Raw genomic sequence first — 17977 nt, forward strand, 5'->3', positions numbered from 1 at the left:
AATTGTTGCGTACCTATTTGTAACAAAGGGATTCTCTAAGTTCAGTGAAATGTAGGTTTCCTTTAATCGATACGATTTAGAGGAAATTTTCACGTTTAAGCTTTTCGATGGCTACTGCATTGCTTACTACATTATTATAACGGCTTCGGCCACTAAATCCAAGGACTCATCAGTGTTAACTCTTTTTCTTAGATATAACTTCCGAAATTGCACATCTAGGCCTACTGGGAAACAAAGTGGTTTCTGGAACAATATATTGTTACTGCTTCAGGCTGTCAGAAAACCTTAAGAGAATAAGAAAGATAATTAGGCCTGAATGTATGGCATTAAGTTTTACTTACCCTGTAGGTCGTAGTTGACATATTTATACGTTTCCACTATTCTGTCTAAGAATACACCCATTCCGCCTCCTTGATGTCAGATCTTAGAAGATTTCTGAAATGAGTAGAGAATTTCACTTGAACATACACATACAAATGTCTTATTTGTTTAGTCTATGTGGTGAAACATTACCTGTCATTCAGATATTTAATGTTAACCAGAGCGACAGTTCAATATTAATTTGACAGTACAAACATTAAAATAAATGTTGACCAACAAGACGTCAATCTTCTATATGAATAAGATAACAATGCTAAAAAAAATGAAAACTCAAGATGTACGTGATGTCATACATAATCTGATGGAGGCCAAGGCGCGTCGGGAAGACTAACTTAGAATTGAACATATCGTCGCTGGAAAGGTAAAAGGTTGTATTCCACAAAGCTCTTCCTATCAATTATTCTCCTTAAGACTGGTCACGCCTCCCAGCCACATATGGATACGCAGTCCATCAGAACAATGTCCGTTGTGTTCGTTTTCCTATGTCGGCGATTAAACTAAAATGAACCTTACATGCATTGTACACTAGGAGTGCGCAAATACGTAATGCAAATGTACATTCCTACAGTACGGTACTGTAAGGTTCATTTTCCTTTACACACGGGCATAGGAAAATGAACACAACAAAATTTGTTCTGATGGACTGCATATCCATACGTGGCTGGGAGGCGTGACTAGTCTTAGAGAGAGTAATTGATAGGAGGAGCTTTGTGGAATACAACCTTTTACCTTTACAGCGACGATATGGTAAGCAAATATCTAACAAATACAACTTACGTTCCTTCCTTATACTTGTATGCAAATATCAATAAATAATTAACTCGCAGGTGTGAAGACGATAGTAGAATTGATTTATAAATGAAGGTGTGATCAGTGGCGGGAAATAACTTGGCTAAAATCCTGTGAGATTTCAGAGTACAAGGGTAGTGTAATTAAAAGTAGTTACATATTTCTGTGAGAGGAATCACCATCATAGGTATTTATTCGTCAAATTACTACAGATATCTTTTGTAAAATCGAATGTATCATCTCAAGTGACTGATTAATCCAATTCTATAACCAGAGACTCGATTACAGTGATAACACAAACTAGTTGTAGCAGCAGAAAATCGTAAAAGAGCACCATTTTCCACCCATGCTCTTTCTTTCCTGAGATTCCGTCTCTCAGATTCCAGTCTTCTTCTATACTTCACAAAACTTTTGACTCCAAAGCATACGACTTGGTACCATTTTGAATCATCATTGGCTATAGTTTCCCCGTTAACAATTCTTCAGATTATATTTAAAAATATATTAAAAATATTTTAGCTGCCCTCCATGATTTTGTCGGCCATTCTTTGGTTGGGAATACATAATTTGCTTTGGAAGGCGTCTGTCTGGCATGCAAACAATATGTCCAGTCCATCGCAGTTGATTACTGATTATGTTCTCTTCCATGTTTTTATGGTTGGATTCCTCAATGAAACTGCCGTTCGACCGATGATTTTGCTATTTAATTTTCAATATCCTTCGCAGGCACCGCTGACGATATCACTCCAGGCGTTTCAGGTATCTTATATAAGTAGTCCAAGTCTCGCAGCCGTAGGTAAGTGTTGGAATTATAACAGCATCGTAAACACAGAGATTTGTTCTAACACTTACACTAGCATCCGAAAGTTAAGCATAAGTTACGACTAAGCAGGGCAACAGGAAATAGACCGCAAATCGCACGACATTTCCACCTACCAACCTTACGTGTTCGCTCTGTATAGGAAAGGAGTGCTAGTGGCGTAACCGCAAGGTAAACACAGCCAGTGCCTGCGCCCCACACCCTCAGTCATATTTGCCCTGTTATAGTGTGCGGAGTGTAGCCTCGTGGTGAACGTGACAATACAATGGCACAAGGACGCCATTTAGACCCCGTTTCGCAGGGTAGAATACTCGGCCGTCTGGAAGCAGGCCAGACACAGACCGAAGTCGCCGTATCCTTGAATGTGCCACAAAGTGTCATTTCTGGGCTTTGGAGACGACTTCGAGACACAGGAGATGTTAGTCGTAGGCCAGTACCAGGTCGACTAAGGGTAACCGCTCCACAGCAGGACCGATATCTGGCCTTAATCGCCTGATAAAATCGGAGTGCAACTGCAAGACAATTTGTCGGTGGAGCTTGCAGCTGTCTCAGGGGTTGCCGTTTCCCGGCAAACTGTGTTCCGGAGGCTTAGAACATCAGGGCTCTTTGCCCGACGTCCAGCAGTGTGCGTCTCGCTCACTCCAGCACAGAGACGGGCCCGTTTACTGTGGAGCCGTCAACATCGAAACTGGGCCATTAATGAATGGAGGCATGTGCTCTTCACAGATGAATCCCGCTTTAGTTTGCAGAACGATTACCGTCGCACATTAATCTGGAGAGAAACGGGTAGCCGATACAACCACAGGAACATTGTGGAACGGGACCAGTATTGGTGGTGGTGGCGTCATGGTGTGGGGCGGCATCATGTTGAACTGCCGTACGGACCTGCACATCTTAATGGGTGGTCCGAGGAACACTGTTTACGCTCGGAGATACTGGGATGAGGTACTGAGACCACATGTTCGACTCTTCAGAGGTGCGGTTGGTACAGACTTCCTGTTAAAGGACGATAATGCCCGACCGCACCGCGCTGCTCTGGTGGATGAATTTCTGGTTGGGGAAGACATTCATCGCATGGACTGGCCAGCGAGGTCTATGTATCTGAATCCTATAGAACATGTCTGGGATGCATTGGTGAGGCCTCACCCGTCAGCCTCCACCAAAGGCCCTCCAAGACCATTTCATTGCCCTTTAGGAGGAATGGGATCAACTGCCCCAAGAGCTCTTGGAACATCTGATAGAGATTATGCCACGTTGCTGCGAAGCATGTGTGGCCGTTAGGGTTAACAATAAACCCTATTAACAGCATATTTTGTTGTGGAAGACAAGTTTTGTTAGTTGTTGTCAAAGGTATACCTTAGCTATCAGAACCTTTCTGACACTGTTTTTTTGACAAGTTGTGTGACATATAGAGTGTGAGTCAGCTTCCGTTTGTTCAGCAATCCGTCCGACAGTCCTATCAGGCGGTATGGCCTCGTTTAGTAATTATGCTTAACTTTTGGACACTGGTGTATATTGTTATTATCACTATCTTTACGGGACGCACAAAATCAGCCCTAGGGCATCTTAAACCATTCTGGATTTCTGCATCAATGTTTGCACGAGTGTCAATTCTTCCTCTAGTGTGCTTCCTTCAGCCTTTTCATTCAGTCCTTGTTCAACGTGTTCCTTGAAACAATCCCTCCCACGCTTTTAACTTTTCTAGATCCTATATCCTTGTATTCCTTTCTTCAGCTTTAAATGCCATTTCAAAATATGGTGAGAGTGCACGTCTACTCCTATGAAAGACTTGCGATTCAACACCTAGTTTATGAATCTCTGTCTAATCTTAATGCAGTCTATTGGACACCTTCCAATGTCTCCATGTCTCGTACACGTATACATGCATCGTTTGTGGTGTTTGAACCAAGTATAAGCAAGAAATAAATTATGATCGGTGAGGAATTAAACCAGCTGACGTATTCGTTCATCTGCCCCTATCCGAATTTTCCTACTGTATTCCCTTCTCTTCCATGGCCTACCACAGCGTTCCAGTCCCCATCACAATTAGATCCCCGTCACCTTTTACATATTATTTTAAATCTTCTACCACTACGTATATTATTTCGATTTCTTCATCATCCACTGAACTAATAGGCATATAGACCAGCATCATTGTGGTGGGCATTGGGTAAGTGTCAATCTTGACAACAATAATACGTTCACTACGCTGGTCGTAGTAGCTTAACTGAATCCCTCTTTCCTTATTCAATATTAAACCAACTCCTGCGTTCTGGCCAAAATTCCTGCTCTTTCTGCCAACGTAGTTCACTTATACCAACAACATCCTCTATCATGTTCCTTTCCCAACTGGAATCTTACTGTGGAATTCACAATTATACCTCGCGTTGTGTTAGAAGCCCAGTCTATAAAACCAGGAATAACGGCTGAATGGATCGTCGTGTTGACCACTATACGCATCGTATTCTGCAGGTCTTCAGGTAGAGCAGCGGTCACTTGGTAGGACATGGCCCGTAGGAACCCTTGCGCCATGGCGTATTACTTTTTTGTGTTACTAGAGTACGCCATCATGCCTATCGTCCAAGTTGACCCATTCACAACAAGGCAAGAAATTTCCTTATCTGCAACCCAGCCCTTCTTCCTCAGGGCGTCAGTTATTTTTGACCTTACAGTGTGGTGAATTTAGTTTTCAAAATAGAACACTATGTAAGAATAATAATAGTAAATATATAGTTAATATGATGAAGCCAGCCTTGTCTCCTTAATTATGATTTACTTTTATTATATTGTTCATCTTAACACACTAAGGGTTAGACATATAGAGTTACCACCACTACCACCCGCACCATTAGCATTACGTGTGGTCATACTCTCATGTTTCGTTAAAAATGCATTATTTTTTATGTTTTATACGATCTGGTAGTCCTAGGGAAAGCAAAATAAACTTCACCTCTCACATTATTGCAGGAAGTTACACGGTGCAATACAGTGTGGGACTTCTGTAATAATGAATTGTGAATCACGAGCCAAAAGGTCGAGTTGACGATTATTTCCTGGACGATAACCCGCCATGCCACGTAGTTGTCACTTGAGCATGGCTAAATTGTTACGATGTCGGCCTTTTGGTTACATGGGTCCCAGGTTCGGTTCCCGGCAGAATCGGAAATTTTAACAGTCATGGTTAATTTGACTGGCACGGTGGCTGGGTGCATGTGTTGTCTTTATAATTTCATGCTCATCACGACGCGCATATCGCCTACGGGAATCAAATCAAAAGACCTGCACCTGACGAGCCGAACATGTCCTCGGACACTCCTGGTACTATACACGATACGCCATTTCATTTTTTTTATCTGTTCAGTAATATTTGAGTTTTAATACACTGACTGACAGAGCAAATGCAACACCAAGAAGGAGTGGTCAGAACTTTATGCCAATTGCAGGGTAGACTGACGTCACTGAGGTATGCTCATGATGTGAAATGCGCCGCTGTGCTGCGCACGTAGCGAACGATAAATGGGACACTGCGTTGGCGAATGGCCCACTTCGTACCGTGATTTCTCAGCCGACAGTCATTGTAGAACGTGTTGTCGTGTGCCACAGGACACGTGTATAGCTAAGAATGCCAGGCCGCCGTCAACGGAGGCATTTCCAGCAGACAGACGACTTTACGAGGGGTATGGTGATCGGGCTGAGAAGGGCAGGTTGGTCGCTTCGTCAAATCGCAGCCGATACCCATAGGGATGTGTCCACGGTGCAGCGCCTGTGGCGAAGATGGTTGGCGCAGGGACATGTGGCACGTGCGAGGGGTCCAGGCGCAGCCCGAGTGACGTCAGCACGCGAGGATCGGCGCATCCGCCGCCAAGCGGTGGCAGCCCCGCACGCCACGTCAACCGCCATTCTTCAGCATGTGCAAGACACCCTGGCTGTTCCAATATCGACCAGAACAATTTCCCGTCGATTGGTTGAAGGAGGCCTGCACTCCCGGCGTCCGCTCAGAAGACTACCATTGACTCCACAGCATAGACGTTCACGCCTGGCATGGTGCCGGGCTAGAGCGACTTGGATGAGGGAATGGCGGAACGTCGTGTTCTCCGATGAGTCACGCTTCTGTTCTGTCAGTGATAGTCACCGCAGACGAGTGTGGCGTCGGCGTGGAGAAAGGTAAAATCCGGCAGTAACTGTGGAGCGCCCTACCGCTAGACAACGCGGCATCATGGTTTGGGGCGCTATTGCGTATGATTCCACGTCACCTCTAGTGCGTATTCAAGGCACGTTAAATGCCCACCGCTACGTGCAGCATGTGCTGCGGCCGGTGGCACTCCCGTACCTTCAGGGGCTGCCCAATGCTCTGTTTCAGCAGGATAATGCCCGCCCACACACTGCTCGCATCTCCCAACCGGCTCTACGAGGTGTACAGATGCTTCCGTGGCCAGCGTACTCTCCGGATCTCTCACCAATCGAACAGGTGTGGGATCTCATTGGACGCCGTTTGCAAACTCTGCCCCAGCCTCGTACGGACGACCAACTGTGGCAAATGGTTGACAGAGAATGGAGAGCCATCCCTCAGGACACCATCCGCACTCTTATTGACTCTGTACCTCGACGTGTTTCTGCGTGCATCGCCGCTCGCGGTGGTCCTACATCCTACTGAGTCGATGCCGTGCGCATTGTGTAACCTGCATATCGGTTTGAAATAAACATCAATTATTCGTCCGTGCCGTCTCTGTTTTTTTTCCCCAACTTTCATCCCTTTCGAACCACTCCTTCTTGGTGTTGCATTTGCTCTGTCAGTCAGGTCAGTCTACCACCCAGGTTTGGTTTCTCCTCCGGACTCAGCGAGGGATCCCACATCTACCACCTGAAGCAAAGTGTCCTAGAGAAATTTTGTCGCGGGTAAAACTGGGGAGGAGAACCAGTACAACTCCCAGATGGCCGCACCTGCTATGCTGAATAGCGGCCTTGTGGGGATGGTAAGTTTGGAAGGGATAGGCAAGAAGGAAGGGAAGGAAGGGGCCTTGACCTTAAATTAGGTACCCTGCCGGCATTTGCTTGGAAAACACGGAATACCACTTCGATTATGGCTGAGGTGGGAATCGAAACCCCCCTACTCAGCTGAAAACCCGAGGCTGAGTGGAGCCCGTTCCAGTCCTCGTACCACTTTTTAAATATCGTGGAAGAGCCGGGAATCGAACCCGAACATCTGGGGGTGGCATCTATTCTCACTAACCATTACACAAAAAAGGTGGACAAAAAGTAAAGTAAACATAAGTATAACTATTTTATGCCGGACAGTTAAGAAGAATTGAAAATTACTGACCGATATACGGACATATTTTACCTTCCCCTGTCCTGCGTGCCTAGCTCAGCAGGACGATGCTTGGTGTGTCCGAAGAAAAGGGTAAAAAACAGATCTAACTAGAATGATCGTAAAATACTGGTACAGGTTCTAGAATACATCTTCGTGAATGAGAACTCGGCAAGATAATGGGGAAAACATAGTTTATTAAACCAAAAAACATAAAGTTCTAATTCAAAACAATGGAAACTATTCCCCAATCAAAACCGCAAAATTAATACACGACAAAATTGCAATTTAAATTTAGTCACTAATGGTTGTTCAAAATATGCGGATCATGAACCCGGGCATAGAAAGTTCAATAACTTCGATAGCATGAAATCTACCAATTTGTGACGGAGAATGTGATAAGTCGACTGCGATTAGCCCGTAGGTTGGCATTAAAAACCGTCTCTTAGACGTAATTATAATGTTATATTCAATGTTGGCGTAATTACCCTAATTGAGAATTAGTCGGATATAAACATACAATGAAGAACACTTAGTTTGGGACTAACCATAAATTTACCCTCTAAAAAACACTGATTCTAATCACGGTATCCGAACCGTGGTACAAGGCAGAGGTATGGAAACCTCACAACCTAGTTGCAGCCAACGGGCTGTGAAATGCTAAACAACACAATTAATCGACCAGATATCACACACATAGGACACACCTGAAAGGAACAAAACACAAGTGTGTACACTTGATGCATTGGAGTGAGCGGGCACCGCTCTGAAGGTATGCGGGGTTCTCGTAGTATCAGGCTATGTCACAATACATAGGCATAATATCTGGCTACATGTTCCTAAAACGTGTGACCAACTGACTGGAAATGGGAACGAAAATAAACTCTGTTTCGTGGTCAGGTCTAAGCATTTCGCACGTCACCCTGGAATTAACGGTACCGTGCGTATACACACGTTCATTCATAAGTCGCTCCTTCTCTACTAGCTGCTAGGTTCGTCTAAAATACACATTTTTGGCACTATAGCCTCGTTAAATATTATTTGTAAGACCTGGACTAGATACACACTGGAAGTCCTTCTATTTCGCATTCAAATCACCCCTCAGGCGACATTTAAAATGTCACACAAATATTCACGTCACATCTCGGCCTATCCTCAATATTCCTGGAGCATCACGGCCAGCACACCTACTCATAGTTCATCTCGGCCTCACAATCCATATTCCCAGGTTCAAATCCCACGTACAGGCAAAGTTTTCCGACCACTCTATGTAATTGACTCTCACTAAATTCAACGGTGCGGATAGCCGTCAGCTGAAAAACATGCACTAATTCTACTCCATGCTCATCTTGACTAGAGATCTTCTAATCTATAAGTTCTCGTTCGATCCTCATGAGGTCCAATGCCCTCCAACGTGCATGGATGAATTTAACACCACTTATACATTAGTGTCTGCATGACACGAGTGAAAATGTCCTAACAAAAACACACGCTACACTAAATCCTAACCATAGTCCTCGTATCCAAAATTTAAATAACATTGAAATAAGACTGAGGTAAAGCGTGTCTCCAGTCCAAAACATATTTACGAGGTAAATGAAAGCTAAAGAAAGGCCACTCTGGCGTTATTGGGTACTTTCCCAAAGTCAAATGCCGACTTTGTCGGCCGCCAGCGTGCCCACGCCTATGACGGGTCTACACAAGTAAAATTACGTCATCATGCCTCGGTTCAGCTGAGGGAAAACACCGCACTCCGCTCGGTACGGGTTCGACAAGTTTATACTCAGGGCCATCCATCGTACTTAAGCTCGTTCCTTGGTGCAGAATTCAAACTAGTCCACAGTGTTAAATCGATTCAATTGGACAGTGATGTGATATGCTTCATCATGATAAAAATAAAAAAGCTATCGTAAATTTTTTTCCGGAACAGCATAGTGAGACATATCATATATGCCCCATGCATATTTGTTTGAATATGGCTCAACACTGTGAGTTCATTACATTTGAAGGCTTTGCTTGAGAGGCGGTTAGCCAATGGTTTTATTCTGGACCGCTCGGAGATAGAGGACAGTCAGTAGCAAACTTTGAAACGGCGAGTTATTTTGAAACCTTGAACTAGTCTGCAGGGAGTGTCGCAGTATCACGTGACGTACGGCGAGTTTGAAGTTAGCCAATTGCGAGCCGAGAAGGCGTGTCCTACGATCATTGTGAATCCCAAGACAATTTCTCCGGATTACCAACTTCATTCAACGCAGTGCTGACCTACTACATTTATACGGGTGAAATCTGATATTTAGCCAATGCTCCACAGTTTTGATATGAATAATGATTTGCCGTTGATTTTAGAGATGCTTATCTGTTCATATTTCGGTCAACTTCAGTCTATTTACTGAATTGCTATTTTCCATCGGTCGTGTACTTTGTCTCCGGATGGCGGTTGAGCCCTCAAGCCATAGTCAACAGGAGAACCCCCTCTTTCGAATAAGACCGGTGAATCTATCAAACCAGTGTCAGGTTCTTGTCTGGTAACCATTTCTACAGTGACGCTATCAAACTATAATTGCGAGAATGATATAATGACAGTGAGTTATATTAAAAGGCCTAACCTCACAGGGCCTAGTTGTACGGCCAGATGCACTTCCCGACACATAACAGAGAGAGCCTACCCTCAGAGTTGCCATCTTGGAGGGGCCTAACCTCACTTTTACGGCCTGATGCCCTTCCCAACGCCAACTTGAGTAGCAGGGCAGGGCAATGGGGATTCGCCTAGGAGAGCAAGCCTAACAACACGGTCGATATTTTGGGTGCCTAACCTCATTTTTACGGCCAGATGTCCTTCCCGACGCCTCTAGCAAGCCTAACATCAAGGAGGGGCCCAACCTTACAGGGCCTAGTTTTACGGCTATATGCCCTTCCCGGCCCATCTTGAACGGGCCAAACCACACCGTCGCCATCTTGTCCCAGTTTTACGGTCATATGCCCCTCCCGTCCCCATTTTGGAGGGCCTATATACACAGTTACGGTCTTGGGCCAAGTTTTATGTTCGGATGACCTTCCATCCTCACAGTCGCAATTCTGGCGGGGCCTAACCATATAGACACCATCTTGGGGCCCACCCAGTCGCCTTCTTGGGTGCAGTTTTACGGTCAGATGACCTTCCCTCCTCACAGACGCCATTTTGTAGGAGACTATCCTCACAGTAGGCATCTTGGACCCAGTTTTACAGACAGATGCCCTTACCTCCTCCTCCCATGGCCTAGTTTTATGGCTAGATGCCCTTCTCGTCTCAATATCATGGAGGGGCCTAACCTTACTTCCCCTACGGTAAGATGCCTTTTCCTCTTCCTTTTCTGGCCAAGTTTTACGGTCAGATGCCTTCTATTCTCCTCATCTGGCCCAGTGTTACGGCTAGATTCCCTTCTCTCATTATCATTATCCTAGTACTGTACTCCTCCTGATTTGAACCAGCTTTACGGCAAGATGCCCTTCCCTCCATCTCATTTGGTGTATTCTTAGCAACAAGACGTGTTTAATTCGATCGTACGATGAGGTGTATCGTTGTAGGTAGGCACGAGTCTAGGTAGCAGTTCAATCCAACGATAAGAACTCCACCTTCTCACCTCAGCTACTAACGAAATATCGTGGACCGGTCGACACTAGCTACAGACAGCCAGGAATTGAATCCGGACCTCGTGCACTAATGACTAAAAGTATGAAAGGCGTAAACCCAAAGCAGAGATCAGGTTAAGATAAATAGGATTTAATATCATAAGGTTGCCCGAACAAATAAAAGATGAGCACAAAATAAACAGAGAGGAGACAAAAGGAAAACAGTTGCTCACGTATATAGTCTTTGAAGTATTCTTAAATACATAAGAGTCTTTCGCCTCTTAAATAACCATCTCATAAAATTCTCGCATTTTACTAATTCAACAGAGGCATAGGGAAGGGAAATACAAATTGGTTCAGTTAATACCAGTCAGTGGTACATAAGGTTTGTTACAAAACATTTCTTTCATTAGAACGAAGCATCAATTAGAGATAATATTGCAGATTTTAAAGAAGAGGGAATTACTGTCGCCGCTCCAGATAAAACGAAAGTAATTCAACAACCCGTCAAATCTTCTCTAAAGGTACCCGCAACACTTTCCAATGTGTCAGAATCTCTCAGAAATTAAAGTATTAGAAGCAAAGTGGACATAAAGGAATAATGTTAGAACATTAGGAGGTTATAAGGAGGATAAAATGGCGTTGCCATAGTTATACCGAAGCAAAATAAACATGAGTCGAAGATGAAAATTTGAATAGAATATAAGATCCCGGAATAGGTAAATAATATTGCTGAGCAAGTCAGGAACATCGATAAGATAACCGAATAATAATAATAATAATAATAATAATAATAATAATAATAATAATAATAATATTAATAATAATAATAATAATAATAATAATAATAATAATAATAATAAAGCTAAAGGCAAACATTCATAAGGCACCGAAAAATAACACCGATCCGACAATCACACAATGCACATGCACATATACACATAGAGACCAAATGTGCAAAGTAGAATAAAATATAGTATCAAGGCACGTTACGATTATGACCGTAAAATCATGTTAAAAGTCAGTCGATGGATTATGAGCCCGATCCGAGAGTAGAGATCAGATTATCTGGGTGGCCGCTACGAAGGCAAGGCTCACCCAGTCATTAAAATAACCGAATAAAACATAAGCTATGAAACATATTCATATCGCATGAAATGGCGAACATGAATCGTACAGCATTAGCGTTTCAAACATATTACACAACACTGGCTCAAGCTAGACGTAGCAGTCGAAGAGGATATGTACAGGTCTCAAATGTAAAAGAATCCAAAAACAATCATATCACACACACAAACACACACCTATCAAAGAGGATCAGTGTTACCTTTCGTCTCTACGTAGGAACGAATATATATATATCAGGTAAACATAAAGAAAAAGGGTAGAAACGTAAATAGGTCCACCACAATAGACTTAAAGAAAAATACAGAACAGGGATCACATAGTACACTAACCGAGCATAACTGTGGCAAGCCAAGGAAAAGGAAATTTAAACAAATACTTTGTGTTTGAATGATAACTCAAGTCCAGGAAAATAACATAGGATACGTCAACAGCAGCAAAAAGCAAAACTGGATGACTGATGAAATCCTGGAGCTTATGAATGAAAGGGGAAAATATAAAGGTAAATATCCCGTCAAATACAAAAATCTACACAAAGAGATACGTAGAAAATGCAGAGAAGCAAAGGAATCCTGGATGTCTGACAAATGCAAGGAAATCGAGGAACTTCAGGAGAAGCATGACCACTTTAACCTATATAAAAAGGTGAAAGAGCTGAGTGGTCTACAAAAGAAGCGATGCGGACAAATATTAAGGAACACAAACAATGAGATTATTATAGGAGTTGAAGAAAAACTTAAAAGATGGAAGGAATACGTCGAATATCTCTTCAATGATGACAGAGATGATCCTCTACCACCTGACGAAAGAATCAATGAAGCCAGTCCTGAAATAACAAAGAGTGAAGTATTGAATGCCATTAAACTTCAGAAGAATGGTAAAGCCACTGGTTCAGACAGAATTTACGCCGAAGTTGTTAAAGTTATAGCTGAACAGGACTCAACCGGCCTCAGTCTACTTACATCGTTGTTCAATATCATCTATACATCAGGAAAGATACCTTCTGACTGGCTGAGATCAACTTTCATACCAATACCGAAGAAGCAGAACTCCCAGTGTGATGATTACCGTATGCTTAGTTTGATGTCCTATGTCCTCAAAATATTTCTGCGAATCATACACACCCGGATTTACAAGAAATGTTAATCTTATATGGATCAGACCCAGTTTGGCTTCCGAAATGGGGTCGGCACACGTGAAGCACTCTTCTCCTTAAATGTACTAGTACAGAGGTGCAGGGACATGAATATCGATGTATATACTTGTTTAAAAAGCCTTCGACTCTGTGAAACATGAAAAGATGATAGAGATATTAAGATCGACTGGTATTGACCAATGCGATTTACGCATTATCAGCGCACTGTACTGGAATCAAACCGCAGATGTCAAAATCGACCAAAGAACATCAGAAGCGTCTACAATCAGAAAAGGTGTTCGTCAGAGTTGTGTGCTGTCACCTCTCTTATTCAACATTTATTCTGAGGCAATATTTAAGGAGGTATTGTTGGAGGAAAACAGCATGATAGTTATAAATGGACAGGCAATTAACAATATCAGGTACGCAAATGATACTGTTGTCATAGCAAATGAATTACCTGTGCTCCAACGCATGATAGACAAATTAGTCCAGCGCAGTGAAGAGTTTGGCCTATTTGTCAACGCTTCCAAGACCAAAGTTGTAGTCTTCTCTAAAAGAAAAATTCCAGCAACCCTGTCAATAAACGGCAGTAAGATTGAACAAGTATCCTCCTTCAAATACTTGGGTACTGTGCTAGATGAGGAATGTGATTCCAAGAGGGAGATAAAATCCAGAATAGAACAGGCCAGGAGGCAATTTTTTAGCATGAAACAGCTATTTACAAAATCGGACCTAAGTGTGCAATTAAGAATGCGAATGATTCGGTGCTATGTATTCTCCATTTTTCCCTTTGGATGTGAAAGCTGGACCCTTGACCAAAATCTAGAAAAAAGAATTGATGCTTTTGAAATGTATCTATTTTGCCGCCTACTCCGAATACCGTGGGTTCTGAAAATTTCAAATGACGAAGTCCTTCATCGCATGAAAAACAAAAAGAACTATTACTTACTGTTAAAAAAAGAAAAACCCATTATCTAGGTCACATTATGAGAGGCGAGAAGTACCAGCTATTACAACTTATCATTGAAGGTAAAATACAGGGGAAAAGGTCTGTTGGCAGGAGGAAGAATTCATGGCTGAAGGACATCCGAAGATGGCACAACTGCACTTCAGAAGATGCTTTCCATGCTGCAACATCACGTCCAGAGCTGGCTATGTGGACCGCCAACCTCCGCTAGGAGAAGGCGCCTCAAGAAGAAGAAGAATCCAAACAGATTATCGATGGCTTTCTTTAAAAACCTCGTAAGTCCGAATACTCTTCCTATCCATTATATTCCTTAAGACTGGTCACTCCTCCGAGTCTCATATTTATATGCAGTCCAAAAGAATAATTTTCGTCATGGTCATTTTCCTCTGCCATTTTGTAAAGGAAAATGAACCTTAAATACATTGTACTGTAGGAGTGTGTAAATTTGCCAAGCAATCAACATCCCTACAATACGGTACGGTAAGGTCCATTTTCCTTTAGACATTAGCAAAGGAAAATGAACACAGCGAAAATTATTTTGATGGACTGCATACAAATATATGACCGGGAGGCGTGACCAGTCTTAAGGAATATAATGGTTAGGAAGAACATTTGGACATACGAAGTTTTAAAAGAAAGCCATCGTTATGTAATGATGTACGTTGACTCCAAGCAGAGAATCACGTAGAGAAAATCACAAAACGTTTTGTAGTACCATTTAAAAGATACGAGAATCTCAATTTTTTCTACCCAAGCCTTCTCCTTATCTTATAGTCAGAGAGCATACAAAGCAAGTTTTAGAATGAAAGGAATGCTTTAGCAATTCGTAATTACATGTGGTGACATCTGTCTCATCGGGAGGAAGTAGACGTCAAATTAGAACATTTATCCCATTTTGAATTAACTGACTTATGACATCGATATCAGAGAATAACATATGATGAAAATTAGATGTGGGTGTGGCGTTCTACAGCACTTGTCTTGAGATTGCTGTACGTAGAGTAGTTATGAATGCCAAGTGACTTGATGTAAAAAAATCCTTCTTGCAAAACTATTTACCTTGATAGGTTTGAAGAAGCCTTGGGCAGCGTTTTGATTATTCATCAATATGTTTAAATGCGTCTTTGACTTGAGCTGCTGTCTTAGAACGCACAGGTTGTGCAAAAGCAAACTTAGATTACACATCGATGACAGTAAGTATATACTTATACCCATCACGCTAGAAGTATATGGAATAAATTCTACTAAGCCTGCTTGCCAGAGATCATCCATACCGCGTGTAATAACGCGTCTAAGTTAGTAGGTACGACGTGCTGGTTTATGTAACTCGTGTGCGAGGCTTATATTTACAGGCGAGGTCCTACCATGACGAGGCATTACTGAATAAAACCCGCATGATATAAATCTCTTCCTATTTCTAGAATTTCTGATTCGTGATCTCTATCACGAGCATCTTGCGAAGCGCTTAGAAGTTGTAATCGTTCAACGAGTAAGTTAAGGTTATTCCAGTATCTTACGTTTACATACGTCAACAAAGGCTCGTAGATAACATTAAGACCACGTGCAGTTGGCTTATGTGACGGAAACAGCTTAGAAATAAACTCTCGATACTTGTGGCTCTTATTTGTATTTACAGCTTCTGCCTCCTGTAATTACGTCATCTTGCGTTAGTAGCAAAATTTACTGCTTTATACTCTTTAAGATTATCTTGTAAAATTATATCCTTGTCAAATATTCGCGAGAAAAGAAGCTGTAAGAGTCCTTTAGTAGGTTTATAGGTAACACCAAATACAGTGACTCTGTTGCCATTAATCTTTGCATTACCTATCCAGAAACAGTCGTCTTCATAGCGAATACTGAAGGTTGTGTCAGTGTGTCCTGTAAAGAGATTTCTATATCAGGAGCCAAGAGAGATCCATAGGTATTACGAATAAAAGTCTTAAAAATGATTACGATACTCTGGCCTGATCATAACCTCAGACAAAGAAGGTAGGTCTTGTGTTAATGTACTAGGTATTTCAGCAATAAAATTTGTAGTTAAAACTTAACACGCTTAGATGGTGAGTTATCGTTAAGTTCTTCTTTCTCATACTCCCCTTTTTCATCCTTTTCTTCATCCCTACCCTGGTTCTCCTCTTCATTATCCCGCTCCTCTTCTTCATGCTTTTCTTGTTCATGCTTCTATTTTTCTTCATGCTTTTCTAGTTCATGCTTCTCATTGTTATAAGATTACTGCTTAGAAACAATACTTGTAGTAGACTAGGGCAATGAAGTAGAATTTAAAATCTCTTTCAGTGGTGTACCTAGTTGCGCATTCAAAAATAAATCAATGTCTGCTTGAATAGGTTGAAGCTCTTGAAAGTTTCGTCGAATATCGTTTCGCTCACGGATTACATGTTTTGTAACCACATTGCTGGGTGTTGACATGATGGTGGTTTTCGAAAAAGTGGTGTCTGTAACTCTGTGTTGATGGATATAAATTATCAAAATCAATGTGATATCGTCCATTATGAACATCACTTTCTTTATCAGTTATTAAAAAGCCGTAACGATGTGACGACCAGCATGTAACACACATAGGTTTAAAGTCATTGAATGTCATATCAGTGTACACATGATCATCATACACATGCCGCATGTTGCGCTCATCTTGCCGAAAAGGAACAATAATATATGCTTTGTCGCGTATCAACTGCTTAGGCACACGAGAATAGGTTTGACACAAATAGATGCAATCCACATATTTATGTCGCCCCATACTAAAGTAGGCACGAATAGCGTTTTGCTGTTCTGTTGCGACATAGTCAAAGTTCATATGAGAATTTTGAAGCACATCATCCGGTGATGGTATTTGCTCATGTGCATTCAATGGAAAATATTTCAATCCATCTTTAACCAGGTCGTGCATTACAATTTGTAGTTCAGTATATAGTGGTTGACAGAATGACTTAGCGAAAACATAAATATTCTTGTAGCGTATGCCATTTAAAGAGGTAATGGATGTGAGTAAAGGATATGTGTTCCCACATCCCAATGGGCCATATATAATACATCGAATATTAGAATGAAACAACGTTCCATGTCGTCTTTCTGTAGTTGTACGAGAACTAGGTAACAGATGTGGCACTATGTCACTAACATGTAGTGTGTCACGATGCTTTACAATCTTCATGCTAACTGAATACTAAAGTGGGCAATAGTAATACACATATCAAACGAAAAGCAGGTAACTGTTAGTTCATAAATCGCTCTTAACGAGCAAAGTGTGTACATAATGGTGGAACAACGTTATCCAAACGTTATGAAGGAGAAAAAACAGATGGATGGAAAGAAGTTGTAAACGCTGCGCGATAAGCTACACGAAGGGAATACAATCCGCGTGTAGCAATTACAAGAAAACTACGCTCAGCAAGAGCGAGAATGACTCCAAAGTGCAGAGCAATGATTTGTAAATGTGCACGAATTATTCCTGTACTAAAACGAGGAGGATTTCTCCCTGCGTTGTTTGCTGTACTAGCAGCTTTAGGGTCTTCGCTGGGTGGTGCTAGTGCTGTATCTAGAAGTGTTAATGTTGTAAGAGAAGCGAAGCAACAGTTGAAAGAGGGTGAACGTCGTAACATTACAATGGAGGCAATTGTATTACGATGTAAAGGTGTAAACATGAAGCTAGCGCCATACAAAACAGAGATTGGCGTCTACATATCACCAGAAACGTCTACTAAATGCTCTGCCACATCGAGCTCTAACTCACGAACAAGATTTTACGTTTGCTAAACAACAAGGAATTCAATATTTTCGAGGTGTGTATATGCGCGATCAACCACCAACATGCCCACGTGA

The 17977-nt window shown here is 42.1% G+C and overlaps 1 protein-coding gene across 4 annotated transcripts in view; it reads right to left on the minus strand.

The window, feature by feature from the left end:
* LOC136858213 (very long chain fatty acid elongase 7) overlaps positions 1-17977 on the minus strand; it is a 163414-nt gene that overhangs the window by 124835 nt on the left and 20602 nt on the right. For all 4 annotated transcript variants that reach the window (XM_068225452.1, XM_068225450.1, XM_068225451.1 and 1 more), the window contains exon 2: positions 342-435. In XM_068225452.1, the coding sequence (XP_068081553.1) occupies positions 342-402 (61 nt within the window). In that variant the 5' untranslated portion in view covers positions 403-435. The remainder of the gene's footprint in view (positions 1-341; positions 436-17977) is intronic.

Source organism: Anabrus simplex, chromosome 1 (genome assembly GCF_040414725.1).
Source record: "Anabrus simplex isolate iqAnaSimp1 chromosome 1, ASM4041472v1, whole genome shotgun sequence".
Taxonomy (NCBI): Eukaryota; Metazoa; Arthropoda; class Insecta; order Orthoptera; family Tettigoniidae; genus Anabrus; species Anabrus simplex.